This window comes from Sinohyriopsis cumingii, unplaced genomic scaffold (assembly GCF_028554795.1).
Source record: "Sinohyriopsis cumingii isolate HCF-2022 unplaced genomic scaffold, ASM2855479v2 utg000233l, whole genome shotgun sequence".
Classification (NCBI taxonomy): Eukaryota; Metazoa; Mollusca; class Bivalvia; order Unionida; family Unionidae; genus Sinohyriopsis; species Sinohyriopsis cumingii.
In genome coordinates, this window is record NW_028315880.1 from 1,036,211 (window position 1) to 1,052,960 (window position 16,750).

Here is a 16,750-nt window from a genome sequence, read left to right on the forward strand (position 1 = left end):
GACTTGAACCCAAGTTCTGATTAACTTTAGCCATGTTCCCTAATAATTCAGACATGCATGACACCTTGAGCATCATTTGAATATGCTTCTATGCATTGCCATGATGACAGGGGCAGATAGTGTTATTCCTGTTGTATATCCTTTCAATCCATCTCTCCTTCACAAGTTGATGAGGATTTATGTTTAGGTCACACTTTCTTGTGGTTTCTTTGTCTGTGGATTCACATAGGTTGGTGTGTGGATGTCTCTTAGTTAATGCAAAACCCATTCGTGAAAATAAGGCAGCAGTGACTGGTATATCATACTTAGTGACTTTGGTTTAGATTTGCATGTAGTACTAAGTTCTGAGATTGGATGTATAAACCAGTGTTTTTGTTATTGTTATTGTTATTGTTTGTGTGTGTTTAGTATTGTGACATTACATATTCAGTTCAGTGATGTCCAGTGTCCATATACATGTAGTTTTGTGAGTTGTGTGTGTGTGAGAGATTGGTTTACTTTTAATTATTTATTTATTTATTTCATATGTATATGATGTAGATTGTCTGGCAATTCATTTTCTTCTTCATCCCACATCTGATTAAATCCCAAGAACCCACAGAGGCATAACTTTGTTATTTTTTTTCTATATACCTGCCAGAGGTATTACAATGGTGCCCGGCATGGGACCAATTGGGATTAACTCTGCAAACTTGATAGGCTCCTTTCTCAGGATGCAGCAAGCACAGTGCTCAATGGCAGATTAAAGATTCTTCTCTAACCTGGGCCAATGAAAGTACTGCCTTGCAAGCCACAGACTGGCATCCTGACATTTATCAAAACCTAACAAGAAAATTAAATTACAATCACAACCTCTGACAACAACACCTCATTCAAATACTGAATGGACACAAACAATAACAAAAACATAAACACTGGTTTACAGACGTATCATTGAAAATAAAACAAACTCCCATCAATGTTGTTACCTGTATTATGTGTATCACTGGCTTCCTTGTGTTTGTATTTAAGTTTGTTTGTCAGTGTGGCAGGTAATTTATATATTGCAATAGACAATGGGGATATGTCATTAGTCTGTCTCACCATGTATAGCCTATCATGTGCTGAAAAATGGCGTTAAACCATACAACAACAACATTAGTCTGTCATGAGCACATCTTTTGTCCAACATTTAACAATCCTAGCAGTAATTAACCCAATATTTATTTGTTTCATTTATGCTGGTTGAAACTTGACCCAACCCCAGGCCCCCCAGATATCGTGCATGTACGGCTAGAGAATTGTTGAGTATGTGACCTGTTTCCCCATTCTTGTGCCAAGTAAAAAAGTTGAGAAGTCTGCCATTTGGACTTCGTATAGGACTACCATTTGTCATTTATCATAGAGATATATTTTACCATTTAGTTCTATTAATGAATGAAGTCAAATAATATTGTTGTGATATATGTATTTTTATACTTCATTTACCTTGTAGTTATATATACACATATTATGGCAGAAACTTTTTATTCATAATACACTGTTGAGATGGATTAACATCTTAATTCAAAATATACAGAGGCAAACTTATTGCTTGACAGTAAACATCAAATACTGGGTTTATAATGACATGCATGTAGATTCAGGTGAGACACCAGGTTCTGAGAAATGTTTGTTAAATTATCTCATCTAGGTTGCTCCTGCATCACACCCATTGTCTGCATCAACCTCTGAGTCACTTCCTTGAAGCACCACCACTGCCACCTGAGGACCTTGAACCAGCTCCAGAGAAAGCCGTATGTATAGTTACTTCATCAAGGATTTTTTAAATATTTTTCTTGCTAATGGGGCTATTAGCATCTGCTGAAAACCTCCCTCGAAGCTCCTGTTTATTACAGATATTTAGTTGTGATTGGAATACAAGCAAAAAATTCTTTGTTTTGATAAGGTCAGAGCTTCACAAGGTCCCACTCCCACAAGTTAAATAATTCATGAAACTGCAGTGCTAAGTAACATTGCTGTGTATTGTGTGCACAGTATCTGCATTCCTATTTGTGTTTTAGAGTAAAATTTCTGTAATCCCATTCATAATCTACAGTAAGGTATCTGCAATCCCATTCATGTTCTTCAGTACAGTATCTCTTTTCCCATTCATGTTCTACCCTACAATATCTTCATTCCCATTCATGTTCTATTGTACAGTATCTTCATTCCCATTCATGTTCTACAGTACACTATCAACATACCTATTCATGTTCTACGCTATAGTATCAGCATTCCCATTCCCATTGTACAGTACAGTATCAGCATACCTAAATAAAATTGCTAAGTAAGGTTGATTGGACATTGCATAATGTGTACTATATTTTCTACTGTATGATTTTCACCTAATTGCATAACAGCATATACAGATCTGACCGCAGATAAAGTAACAGCTGTAGATCAGAGTGTACACTGTTCTAATTAGAATTTCAGGTAAAGCGCTGAAATCTTGGTCTGCCGGGGCATTATATGTAACCATATCTGGGTCCATGCTGTATGCAGTTGGGTGATACTAAAACAGCTGAAATCATGGTCTTCTGTGACTTTACACTATGGTAGAGTCTTCCATGACATTCTGCTATGGTAGATATGAATCAATGGTGTATGCAGTCATATCATGCAATCAGCTGAAGCCATGGTCTGTTTGTCATTATGTGACAGGTAGATCTGGGCCCATTGTGTATGCAGTTGGATTCAAGTCATACATGGATATATATGGTAATAGACCACATCATCTTAAAACAAACTTTATGCAAATTACAGGCAGAGGAGAAGCCACGGGAGCAGACTGACACACCAGCTGTGGAGACAGGCAAAAAGCAGAAACCTCCCAGGCGAAGGAGACAGTCTAGGGCAGCTGGAAGCACATACACTCAAGTAAGTTACATCATTTTCTCCAGCCATTTCACTTACAGTTATGTCAGTCCATGTAATTAAGCTCTCTGCATTTTCCACCATTATAATTCATATACTAATTATTTCAGAAAATGTGCCCAGAAAATATGAGGCTTAAGTCCGTACTTATAAAGGTAGAACATAATGTTTCCTTCTGCCTAGACACCATTGTTTTTATAGCCTTAGAAGTTGATTAGCTGAAGACTTTACATCTACTGAATAAAGGTCATCTGCCTTTATAAACCTTGATTTTTGTGCACAGAGTAAAGCCAGGTATATGAACCTTGCTTTTTATAAACATTTTAGCTTAATAATTTTCCTTGCATGTTAATGCAGTCAAGCAAGTTGTCTATTCAAGTTCATTTCTTATAACTGCTCTTTTTACTATGTCACATTTTTGTCTGTTCTGTGAAACATTGGCAAAACATAGAAATCACACTTTGGATGGCATTATTTTTGTTGTTGGTGTCGGTGTCAACAGTACCTTTATGGCATTAAGCTTAGTTTAACTGACTCTGTTAAAAATAGAGTCTGCTAGATATGGAATACTTACTGTCACAAGGAAAGGGATTCACTGATGTTATATATATATATATATATATATATATATATATATATATATATATATATATATATATATATATATGCATGTTGATGTATAGTCAACTTGCAAAAGAGGTCACAGCAACCACCATTTCAACCTCCAGTTGTCATTGTTATGTGCAGTCAAAAAACTTTTTGGTTTATGATACTCGCTTTAAGGAACAGTGCATTGTGTTATGATGATTTCTGTCCATACATCCATCAGTTATCAGTTCTGCTTTCCACTCAATAACTTCACAATATACAGTCATCAAACTTTGTGGATGGTTTTCAATTGGGCTTACAAAGAAGCCTGTTGATTTCTGGGTCAAAAGATGAAATGTCAAGGCCACTGTGACTGAAAGAAGAGTACTTGTTTCCAAACAGTAACATCAGTTTTGCATCAATTTTCTGGATTAGACTTTGCTGATGGCTTGCACTTGATAGACATCTTAAAACAAGGTATAAGAATATTATTCACTTGACTAGAACAGTCAATGAAAGAAAGTTTATGCTCTGCAACCCCAAATTTATACCTGCATTCAGCACATCATCATTGGCAGTTTTGACACTAAGTGATGCCCACAGTGCAGACACATGCCCTTTCCCTTGATGATAATTCTCAGAAACATGGTGCACTAAACAGCTTCATGCAGTTTAAAATAGTTGCCACCGAGATATTCTCATTACCTTGAACCCACATGTGTACTGGAATGGGTGTCTAGCTTTATTTGATAGTGGGCTATTGGTATTTCAGTGTTTTCGTCCTTTGAAGTGACTCTCGATGGTTCAGAGGCCTAACATCAAATTCAAGAACAGCTTAAGTCCGAAACACATAATTCGCAAATATTTCCATATCTTTAATTATTAAACAGTAATATCTGAAAAACTCAAACCATATTCTTTAGTTAAGAAATTTGACAGGGCCAATTTACAAAACTATCCCTGCCACCACAGATGAAGAATTTTCAAGTCTGTGGGAGGGCTGCATTCCAGAGTTAGCAGAAGCTTTTCCTAACATGGATGTAATTGGGTAAAAAAAATTTTGAGAAACATAGTTTACTACAAAATTTTCTTTCAGAATTTACTTGTTACTGATCACGTCTTATTCTCAAGGGAAACTAGACAACCTTAATTTTGTCCTGGTTATTTTTTTTAGTCTTGAGCAGTTGCACTGTAACAATTGGTATGTATTTGCAAAGTAATGCATTTAATTAAAATTCACACATAAAATTAGCATATACATATATATATATATATATATATATATATATATATATATATATATATATATATATATATATATATATATATATATTTGGTTATCATTCTTTTTTTCTTCTCATTGACAGCCTGCCCCAATACGCCAATTTAGTAGCTATCAAGATCCAATGTATCAGCAGACTCCACCAAACTGGTATGGACCACCTAATCTAGCAGCACAACAGCAGATACCCCAGTACACCTTTCCACAGCCAACTATTCCACCAGGTAAGTGTCTAAGTGTATAGCATTGTCTCAATTTCATTGTGCTGTGTTTAGAATAGAAGATAGACCAAATCTGATACAAAAGCATCCCGGCATGAACAACTTTCATGTTTTTACAAAATATTCCAGTCCTGAATAATGAGAGTGTACACTGTTGTTTTGATATACAGTACATGGTTTTATATAAAGAGACCCCTGATTATTAAGGACTGTTTTTTTTGTACATATGCACAGATGGGGAGGAGGGTTGAAGTTTGCATATGTGTACATATAGAGGGAGAGGGGAGTAATAGTATGTATGCACCTGATAACGCAAAATGTATTAGAGCTACCTTGAATGAAACTTATTTGCCATAGGAAACAACAAACAACCAATAGTATTTCCACACCTCCCAATTTGTTTTTGGAGCCCTGAGTGTCTGAGTGGTCTAAAGCGCTCAACGTTAAGATCACTGCCATCTCATCTGTCTGCGTGGGTTCGAGTATCAGGCTCAACCAATGTGGGTATGTGAGAAAGCTTGCCAGTAGCTTCTCATGGGTCGGTGGTTCTTTCCAGGGTTTTCCCAGGTTCTTCCTCCACCAGTTACACTATCCGGCATGTATAGCCTATCTTGTGCTGATAAAAGGCGTTAAATCCTACAACAACAGCAACCAATTTGTTTGCATCCCCTGTACTGATAAAATGTCAAAGAAAATATAAATAGGTACTGTACATTATTTTCAGTTGGCCATTGAGAGGGCAGTATTTCATTCAGCGCGTTTCATTTGCATGTTAAGTAGGTACAATCATTGGCCATGTCGAGTGGTAGCATGAGAAAATGGTTTAGCATTCCTTAAAGGTATGATAGTAAACCAAACTTTGACAATGCATACAAAGTCAAATGCCTGAACTAAATATCAGTACCAGATTTGTTATGCTATGCAGAATGTAGCATGAAATATCAGCATTCATTCTTTAATAGGTTGTGCAAGAAAGTAGAGAAGTGTCCTCCCTTGTGGATTTTTTTAGTGTATGTATGACATGCAAGTAACGATACCAGCCTCTGTGTCCTTTTCAGGTTTCCTGAAGAGTCCATTGCAGTCAAAACTGTCTTCTGCATCCAATAATTGCAATGTCTGGTTTTAATATTTCTATAAAATTGAACATATAAAAAGGAGGAACTCTTATACACATTTGTTCAAAGAGTTATCACTCCAAAATGTACTGAATTATTCAGATTATCAAACACATTGAATGATCATATCTTTTGCTTTAAAACATAGACTCACCAATGTAAATATGATTACCATGATACTAAAGAAGCTGATTTGATTTGAAACGTCAACATGTTGTCAGTATTTGAAGTGGGAGGGGGTAATAAACAAAAGCCTATGTACACATGAGGGAGAGGGTGAAATTATGTTTACCTGCATGGTTTTATGCTATTTGCAGTTTTATGTTATACATTGTTAAATATTATATGAATTCATTTAACTGTATGTTTGTGTTGCCTTAAATAAATGTTTCAAAAGTGAGACAAGAATTGTCAAAGCCAGATTCTGTCTTCTTTCATATTTTTTAGTTATATCATATAGTTCTTTTTTTGTGATGTGTTTATATGTTCATGCATTTGAAATGACACTAAACCCTTATCTACAAGTATGTCACACAGCTTTCAGATATTGAATTTGATTTAGGGTGGTATTTGAATGCTTTCAAGAGTCCTGTTGTGGAGTAGTTAAATAATCACTACGACATGCAGAGGTGCTATTGAGCTGTCAAGTTTAAGTGGTAGTGTAAGTTTGATTGCAGTAGAAGGAGGACATGTATGAATCTTGGATGTGCAGTTTTCTTGTTTATCAAGCTGGAAAAAGATTCTCACTGAGAGGAATTTGTTTTTCAGGAGGCGGTGGACCCAGATTTGGCACTCCCCAGTATTCTTCTAAACAAGCAATTCAGTCAATGCTGCGATCCCGTCAACCGATGACAGGTAGTAGCTACATGCCAGCCAATCAGCAGGCACTTCACAACATGCAACTGATGCAGAAACAGCGGCAGCAATTTGTGCGACATCGGCTGCAGCAGTTTCACCAAAATCAGCAGCAGAATCGTTTAGCGGAGAGTCAGGCAATGTATGGCAATACCATGCCACAAGGCAACCCACAGACCCCTGGCATGCACCCAATGTCTCAGCAAGGTAGGTGGCCTATATACATATTTTGAAATATAAAGTCTTTCTCGATATGTGTATTTATTTTCCTTCTAGTGTTATTTTCTGTCTTTTGTGTCTTGGTCTTGGTGTAAGCATGCTTGTCCCTGTGACTAATTGTTCTTCTGACCTTGCAAAATTATTGCCTTGTTTTGTATTTGTTTCACTATGATTATCTTGTTATCTTTATGATCTGGTCTCTTACTCAGTCTATATATCATTGTGCCTGTCCCTTTCTCTCTGTCCCTCACATCCCATGTTTAAGGAATTTTGCTGATTTTAAATAAATTGTGAAGTTAAAAGATTTCCTGTCTTAACATTTTGATCTTCCTTTATTTCTCTCTCTCTCTCTCTCTCTCACTCTCTCTGCTTGAATTATGTCATTTGGTCACTAATAACACCCATTGCACATTATTTTCTACATGTAGCAGCACCCATGCAACAGTTCAATCAGGGTTATGCAAATATGCCAGCTCAGCAAAACTCAGCCATGATGGATACCATGAACAGTGGAATGATGCCACAGAAATTCACTCCTCCCTACACCAGTCAGAACCCAGGCATGATGCAACAGACCATGCCACAACAGCCTGGCTACATCTCACAACCTTCCCAACAATCACAGCCTCAGTATAACCCTTCCACTAGGTATGTATATCCATGTCAGCTGCTATATTCACATGTCACTTATTGCATGTCAAAGATCCATTGTCATTTGTCAGTTTCATGTGTCACATGTTATATGTCACAACCTTCCCAGTAATCACAGTCCCAGTATATCCCTTCTTCTAGGTATTTATAGCCATGTCAGTTACTATATTCACATCTCACTTGCATGTCCAAGGTACTTTGTCCTATGTCAGTTTCATTTGTCAATTGTTACCTGTCACATCCTCCCCAAGAATCACATCCCAGTATAACCTTTCTTCTAGGTATGTATATGCATGCTGGTTGCTATATCCACTAGTCACTTGCATGTCAAAGGTCCGTTGTCATATGTCAGTTTCATTTGTCACATGTTACACGTCACAACCTTCCCAGCAAGGATCTAAATCTAATATATGTGTGATTTAGTATTAATCGGTGTCCAAATATTGGTTATGTCTTCCAGCTTTCCTAATAGTTGCAGCCACAGTGTGTGGCTTCTCTATTAGTGGAAATTTGTCATATATCAGATACATCTATTACATGTTAGATTGCTTCCTAAATGATACAAGGACATCCTGGTTAAATATTCAGACATGATTTTCCTCCGTTTTAAGTGGAATAATGCTTTTCTCCTGACTTGAATCAGATTTGTCTTGATATAGTCTTTTTTATATCATCTCTGATCTGGTTTTCTAAAAGCAATCTGTCTGCCCCCATTCCGCAATGACCTTTGTACATTATTCGTTATGTTACCTCTGAAATAAAGATCTGAATTACATTTAGCACATGATTCTCCTAAACAGAATTCTGATTAGTCAAAGGCCTAATTTCATCCAATGAATCTTTGTGTAATGGAAACTGATGGCAATGGAATGAAGAAGCATACTTGCAAAACATGGCATCCCAAGTTGTTGAGAGAGCCCATGACATGATAAGTTTAGATAAAGGTTTAAAAAAATGTATGGGAATGGCTGGAGCAAAAAGTTGACACAAATTGAGTTGTTCAGTTTATAAGACAGCCAAAGCCTCAAAAACAGCTTGGCGGCATATCAACAGGTTGTGTCCATTGGAAAAAAGGACAAGTGAATGTATGGGATTATTTGTATGTAGTTGATGGACTTGGGTATTTATTTTACAGATTTGTTATGAAAAGAGAGTAGTAAAATATATTTGCTGCAGAAATTGAGAAATTATTGTGAGTTAATTACGATGTGAACACTGACATGCACATGAAATAACTTCAGCATCAGTTGTATTGGAGAATAAATTCATGTGACTAAAAATATTGTGAAATTATTGAAGTCAAGTTGAACATTTTTGGCAAGTTTATTTGTTTTTCAAATGATTATTTTTTTTATGATCATAAATTGCACTATGAGGAGTTTTTTGTGAGTGTAAAATACGTTTTTGTCCAGGGACCCCTGGACCCACAGATTGGGGATGCTGCCCCTTGAGATCTTGTTGGGGGAGGACACCCAAACCCCCCAATAAAAATTTGTTTAACTTTTTATATGGAAGACCAAAATCATGTCTGAATATTGCAGCCATCCTAAACACAGTTATGCTTAGTTTTTGCCATCCTAAGGCTATGTGTAGACTTTAGTCAATTGTTGTTTGTCACTAATCAGTTATTACAAGTCATAATCCTTCATACAGCTGCATGCATCAAGTATAATACAGTACTTTACAGGCCCATAATTGAACATTATTTTCTTTATAACTTGAATGACTAGGAGGCTGTGAAGTTTAGATGTCCTGCTAACTTTTACCAGCTGAAGGGCGGTAACTTAAACTTTACCAGCTATTGCACTTTTAAAATAATGAAAACCATGAGTCCAGCTAAATATTTCTAGCTTTGGGCTTTCAGTTTATCACTAATTTCGAGCCCTGGTTTATGCCCAAGTAGTCTGATTACATCTCCCAGCTTTCCAAATAGCTCAAGCCACAATATGACTCCTTTTCTAAGCATTTCATTTGTTACATACTGCATTTCACAGTACTTCCTATACTACTCAAAACCAGAATCACGATGCTATGAAAGCTGACAAAATAGGCAGGTTACATCTCTGAGCCTGTTCAACAATCACAGTCACAGTATCTCATTTCCAAGTGGACAAATGGTCCAAAGCACTCACCATTCCGGATCACTGCAATCTCACTTCTGTCTGTGTGTGTTTGAGTCTCAGGCTTGGCTAACGTGGGTATATGAGAAAGCCAGTAGCTTCTTGTGGGTCAATGGTTCTTCCCAGTGCTTTCCAGGGTTCTTCCTCTACCAGTTATATCGGCTGCCATGTATAGCCTATCCTGTGCTAAAAAATGGCATTTAACCCTACAACAACCCTAGGTTATTAAATTGTTACTTTTTACTACAGCATGTTAGTGTCAGATATTATAAAGTCACAATCCTTCTTATTGTTATTATTATTATTACTAGCTAGACTGCCTTCACATTAGCATATCCAGAATTGGAACTTCACTACCCTAATGGTTGGTTTGAATGAGACTGCATTACAGGATTTTATGTCAAATTGTTTATCATAACTGTGTTTGTTTCTTCCTCTGAACAAACATTTCCATGCTGTTATTTTTGTTACATTCATTATATTATTTTGTCTTTTGCCTATTTTTCTTCAGAATGCCTCCTACTATGGCTACAAGTGGAATGCAGAATCCTTCTAGTTCAATGAGTGGAATGGGTGGCTACAATCAGATGGGATCTAGCGGCCCCACCCAACCTCAGGGTGGTGCTGGCTACATGCAGCATATCCCCACCCCCCAGCAACAGCAACAACAACATCGATTTCAGCAATACCGCCAGCACCAGATGATGGCTGCCATGCAGCCGAATGCCCTGCAGCCAAATCAACAACAAATGCAGACACAGCAGAAGACAACAGCAGCCCTTGTTGCTCAGCTCCAGCGTCAGATGGGTGTGCCTACTCATCCTGGAGCTCCAGCTCAGGCTCAGGCTCCAGCCCCACAGTACAGCTATCAACGAACACCACCACAATATTAATATAATATAATGTGCAAGGTTGATAAATGGAAAATCACTGATAACTATCAGTGCATACTTTATATCTGTGGTGAATATAAGTGTGTGAGGTTCGGCTACAGGAAAAGGCCCCTTCAGTAAGCATCGCCACGGAACCATCAGGTTGAAGCTAATCAAAATGGACATAAAACAAAAACAAAAACCTTAAAAAAATCAACATATTATCTTCCACATGTTGACTGGATCATTGTAACGTGAATGAATACATAAGGATTTGTTTACAGGAAGTTTTGAGATGTATGAATGCAACAGGCAGTACAAGATATGTAAGCCTTTGTATATTATCAGAAAATTTATGTGACAATTTTCAAAACAATAGAATTTCTAGCTTATAATCCAACAAAGAACCTATGTGAGTGGAGGAAGGTTTGTCGATTCATTATCTAAAAAGGCTTGTCAGCATAACAATTTGCAAACATATGCAAGAATTAAGGTTGTATTTCTCATTCCAGTATGTGAATGCACCTTGGTTAGCACGTGCACATTGGCTTAGGCCATGTGTGAGAGTTGCATCATGCTGTCTATGGCCAATGGGTGGACTGTCAGCTGAGGACTTTTGCGAGTAGTAGTATCATGTTACCTATGGCCAATGGGTGGTCTGTCAGCTTAGGACTTGTGTGAGTAGATGTATTATGTTACCTATGGCCAATGGGTGGTCTGTCAGCTTAGGACTTGTGCGAGTAGTTGCATCATGTTACCTATGGCAAGTGGGTGGTCTGCCAGCTAAGGACTTGTGTGAGGAGATGTATCATGTTACCTATGGCCAATGGGTGGTCTGTCAGCCAAGAACTTGTGTGAGTAGATGTATCATGTTACCTATAGCCAATGGGTGGTCAGTCAGCTAAGGACTTGTGTGAGTAGATGTATCATGTTACCTATAGCCAATGGGTGGTCTGTCAGCTTAGGACTTGTGTGAGGAGATGTATCATGTTACCTATGGCCAGTGGGTGGTCTGTCAGCTAAGGACTTGTGTGAGTAGATGTATCATGTTACCTATAGCCAATGGGTGGTCAGTCAGCTAAGGACTTGTGTGAGTAGATGTATCATGTTACCTATAGCCAATGGGTGGTCTGTCAGCTTAGGACTTGTGCAAGTATTTGCATCATGTTATCTGTGGCCAATGGGTGGTTTGTCAGCTTAGGACTTGTGCAAGTAGTTGCATCATGTTATCTGTGGCCAATTGGTGGTCTGTCAGCTTAGGATTTGTGTGAGTAGTTGCATTATGTTGTATAGCATAGGAGAGCTTGTGAGAAATGTTTCTTCAACCTGGTCTACAATACAGGAAATGTATACGGTGGCCCGTCTTGTATGGCAATGACTTCTGAACTGGAAGAGTGGCCTTATAACAATGGTGGCCTTCCAGAGGGTGACAAAATCTTTTTTTTGAGAAGCAGATGTAATGTACGTAGAAAGAAAGCTACATAGCACCTCAAAGCATTTAATATCTTCATTTAAAATCTTCATTTAAAAGTAATGTTATGGTTAGAAGGTTCTTGTCTTAAAAATATTAGACTTATTTCAACTGAATATACATTAATAGTTCTTATTCTTGACATAAGCATGATATGCGAATGTGGTATTGTTGTCATTCAAAAACATCATTTGAATCTTGGTACATACAAAATTCTCTTTCCATTTGCTCAATTTTCCCACTGCTGCTGAATATTCTCCTATCGGTTATGAAGTTGTATATTTTAGTCCATTCAATACAGTAGTGTTCAGCAAGTCATCCCCCCTCCCCCTGTTCCCTGATGTCATCAAGTCAAATAACTTAATTTTCTTCCTAAGTAATAAGTCTCTGTTTAAGTTTTGTAATAATTTATTCCTATGTTACTAATTGTACAATATTGCAATTTAATTACACAGATCAAACTTTTGTTGTGGGGACGAAATGCCTTCTTTATACAGAAAGTGATACATGTACTGTTATTTGGTTTTGGTCTTTGTCTGGTACCCTGTTTTGTTCAAGGATAATATCTCTGTGTGTGTTAATCCAAGAAATCTATATTTAGCATATGCTGACCATGTTATGATCTGGACAATTATGTCCGTTGTAATCATCAGAGACTGCAGAGTAAAGCCCAAAACTCTTTCAAAACATTTGTGAACCCGTTTTCTGTAAACATCAGCTTTTGTAGATAAAGACGTAATATTAATCTTAGTCTTACATGTACTTTTGCCAGCACTTCTGTCAGTAACAGAAACCCGACATTGGGAGGATAGGTATTGGTTCTGGACACATGTAAAATAAAATGTAGCCACTTGTGATGGGAACATTTTACATTTTGTACTAATATGCTGGTCAGTGGTCACATTAGATGTGTGAACATTCTTGGGGACTACTTTTGAACACAGAATCTTCGGTGCCAAAGGATTGTGGCTGCAAAAGCGTATGGCTGCTGGTCAGGGAGAACCTTTCAAGAGGGGGACCACTGTAGTAACTTCGAGCCAAAATATCTTAGAAACTATGATAATGCTCAAACGGTTGAAATTGCCTTCTTGTAGCCCAGGTATAAATGTGTAATATATTGGATTTTTCATTGAATTAGAAAATATTTTCGTAGGTAAAATGAGGAGACTTAGGACAAATTTTGAAAAGGTCCAAAATTGACATCATTCTTATATGCCTTTAGTCATGCCATTTTGTTGTCTTTAAGTGCAGGTAATAAGTAACTAAAATTTCAAATTTGTTGATGTATTAGAGAAGATTTTCTTATGTAAATTAGTGAGATGGGTCTGGCATTAATTTAAGAAATATCCATCAGCTTACCATGCGAATTGCATAACACCTGTGTTAACCTTTAATGGACAATGTCATCATTTTTGTGATAAATCAGTATGTTCATAATTATTCTTGAAAATTGTGGATAAATTGCATGCTCATATTGACCATAATAGTCATCCAAGATTAGAGTTGTAATATTGCTTTTGTAACTGATACATTTGTGTATTGTTTTATGTGTTGTGAAATTTAGATAGATACACTGTTAAGAGTATAAATATGTCATCTGAAATCAAATTGTGTCATGTTTTAGTCAATCAAGATTAACTTGTATTGCTGGAAATATGTGTGTACAAGTTCAGGTTCATTGACCATGCAACCTTGGTTCCTCTCTTATAAAGTCATCCCATTGGCAGTGTGAAAGTGTCCTTATAATTTAGTTGGCCTTTCTTGAGGGATATCAAACAGATATGAATAACTATGTATAAAGTTTAAAAAAAGCATAAGTGATTTTTAAATATTTAATGTTTTTATTTCAAACTTTTGTTTTGTGAAGTCAGCACCTTAAAAAATTATGAATAATCATCAAGTGTGATGCAAAACTGTTTGAAGCCATTGTCAGTTGGGTCAAGGCTGTTCCATTAAAACATACATTGGACCCAGGGAAGGCACTTTTAAAGTGGGGTAATCAGCCATAGAGGCAATTTAAAATTTTCTTATCATTTTAATATGAACCCTGGAAAATATTTGTTTAAAACTGCCTTCCCTGGGTACTATGTACATTTAAATGGAACAACTCTTGGGATACAGGTATCTTATTGAACCATCTTTTCACTGCTGCCAAATATACTCGATGTAATTGAAGATGTTTATATTAATCCCAATTTCTAAGCAGTATCAGCGTATTTTTTACTGCAGTCACATAATGACATATTCTCAGTGATGTAAAAAATTTCTTGTGGGATAAACTAAAAAGTATCCACTTGATGTGAACAATCTACAGGAGAGTTGCATTTTCACCAGTCTGGTATCTGCATGTTCTCTTAGCAAATAAAGTTTTGGAAGGTAATGTTTACAACAAATAATGTTATCCCTGATCTGTTGGCATATATTTTAATGATAAATCTGGATTTATAATGTTTACATTGTGTTGATTCTTGTACATGGATAAAAGGTGGTACATGTACATCTCAGATGAACATGTTACTTCATTTGATGTCATTTTGTTTTGTTAGTTGCATGGCATATAAGGGCCATATAAAAAAGGCCCAAATGAGAGTCAAAATATATTTGCATAAATTATGAATATATTCACTTGTTTTGTATAAATATACATTAGTTAATTGTAAATTAAATCTGGTATCGAAAGATATATTTTATCTGCTGCCTCATCTATGGTGTATTGCATTGACCTGAAGGAAGAATAAGAAACTAATCATTGATGAAGGAAAAAAAATACTTTTCATGCATGTAGCCACATCCTTTCAAAATACGCAGTTTATTGAATTGGGAAATAACAGTAAATACCTAACATTTAAACATATAGCTAGGTTCAAATCTCCGCAGTATGCAAATTAAAAATTGTCTAACCTGTAAGATATTATATGTATAGTTATAAATGATGATTTAACAACCTTCAAAAGAAAATGTACTCTAATGCCAAACACACCTCCAAAATATTAATTGGTCCATGAAAGTATCATAATATTAATGCAGAGCTATGAAATAAGTCAAGTAGTTTGAACTATGACTTTCTAAGCATGCCTTTTCAATATTAGATGGTCACTGAGGGGCCTCAAGTCTACTTTTTGAAGGTTGTTAAATCATCATTTATAACTACCATTTCAGTCGAAAATTATGTTCAGCCTTCAGTATATAACCTACAGTTAATCTGGACAACACATGATACTAGGTCATTTAAAGCAGGGATGCATGACACAGAGCCCACTGGCCACATTCAGCCCAAACACATTGTGCAGTTCACAATCCATGTCCTTAATGGATGTGTATTTTTGTTGTTATATTATACACAAAAACTTCTGCAGTGCAGCCTGCTTAGTTCCAGTCAAAGTCTATTCTAGCTGATGTAAATGTTTGAGTCGTGCACCAGTGATTTAAAGTATGAAAATCTTTATACTCATGTTAGTTTCATGTAAAGTGTTTTTTTAAAATAATTCTATGGATAAACAGGATTTGTACTTCATCCTCAGTTCCATATTGCCATAATTTTGCATATTAATTATACAGCCAACAGTGATTTATCTTGAACACAGTCATAACATCACATTATTGACAGGTGACACATGCTCATGTCCAAGGCTTTTACCGTGGTTCAACTATACTGCCTGAACAGCAGATTAATTGATGTCAATTCAGCTATTGACAAATCCAGCCCCCACTGCCAAGTTGATGACAGGAATAAGTCCTTGCATGCATGCTTTTCCTCCTAACAACCAGCGGACTATTTACAATCTGTACAAGGCTACACATCATACTGCTATTAGAATGATGAAGAACATCATGGATTTCGGTCATTGGATATGAACTAATGGCTATATTTTTGACTCCATATATATATTAAAACAAATTTAGTTATTTTCAGGGACATATACTATTAAAACTGAATAAAATTGCATCATGCAAGCTTAAAAAATTGTTATAGTATCTTACACATAGATTATGAAAAAGATATTTGATAATTCCTTTCCAGATGAAAAGTAATCTTATACAAGGTTGATAATATTTCCTCTTTCACTAAATATCAGTATTATTACAAGAAGGTGTGGTGTTCTCCCTACACTAACAAGCCTAAAGACATGTTGACTGACTGGTGACCCAAACTGTAAATTTTATGGGATTCTTGCACATTTAGAGCACATGCTGTCTACCTGCAATGTATCTTGGACAAACGGTCATTATCGTTGGCATCATAATTAAGTGCTTGCTGAGATTGCTGCCAGTATGGATAAAGCCAGAAGAAAGAAACGGCAAGTGAATAGTGGTCTAAACTTCATCAGTTTTGTGTGAAGCTGTGAGACACAAAAGCAAAAGACGGAAGCAAGAGGCTTATTGACAGAACGCAAGATTAGGTACTGCAGGCAGATGTATAAAGACAGCTTAATTTCCCAAGAGATGTCTGTAACACCAACT

The 16,750-nt window shown here is 36.5% G+C and overlaps 1 protein-coding gene across 3 annotated transcripts in view; it reads left to right on the forward strand.

The window, feature by feature from the left end:
• The window catches only part of LOC149774406 (mediator of RNA polymerase II transcription subunit 12-like protein), a 93,386-nt gene extending 78,414 nt beyond the window's left edge, over window positions 1-14,972 (forward strand). For 2 of the 3 annotated variants that reach the window (XM_089945337.1, XM_089945338.1), the window contains exons 35-40: window positions 1,673-1,775; window positions 2,785-2,898; window positions 4,851-4,989; window positions 6,870-7,163; window positions 7,604-7,823; window positions 10,458-14,972. In XM_089945337.1, the coding sequence (XP_089801463.1) occupies window positions 1,673-1,775; window positions 2,785-2,898; window positions 4,851-4,989; window positions 6,870-7,163; window positions 7,604-7,823; window positions 10,458-10,839 (1,252 nt within the window). In that variant the 3' untranslated portion in view covers window positions 10,840-14,972. The remainder of the gene's footprint in view (window positions 1-1,672; window positions 1,776-2,784; window positions 2,899-4,850; window positions 4,990-6,869; window positions 7,164-7,603; window positions 7,824-10,457) is intronic. The other variant, XM_089945339.1, reaches the window with a different exon arrangement.
• The last annotated feature ends 1,778 nt before the right edge of the window (window positions 14,973-16,750 follow it).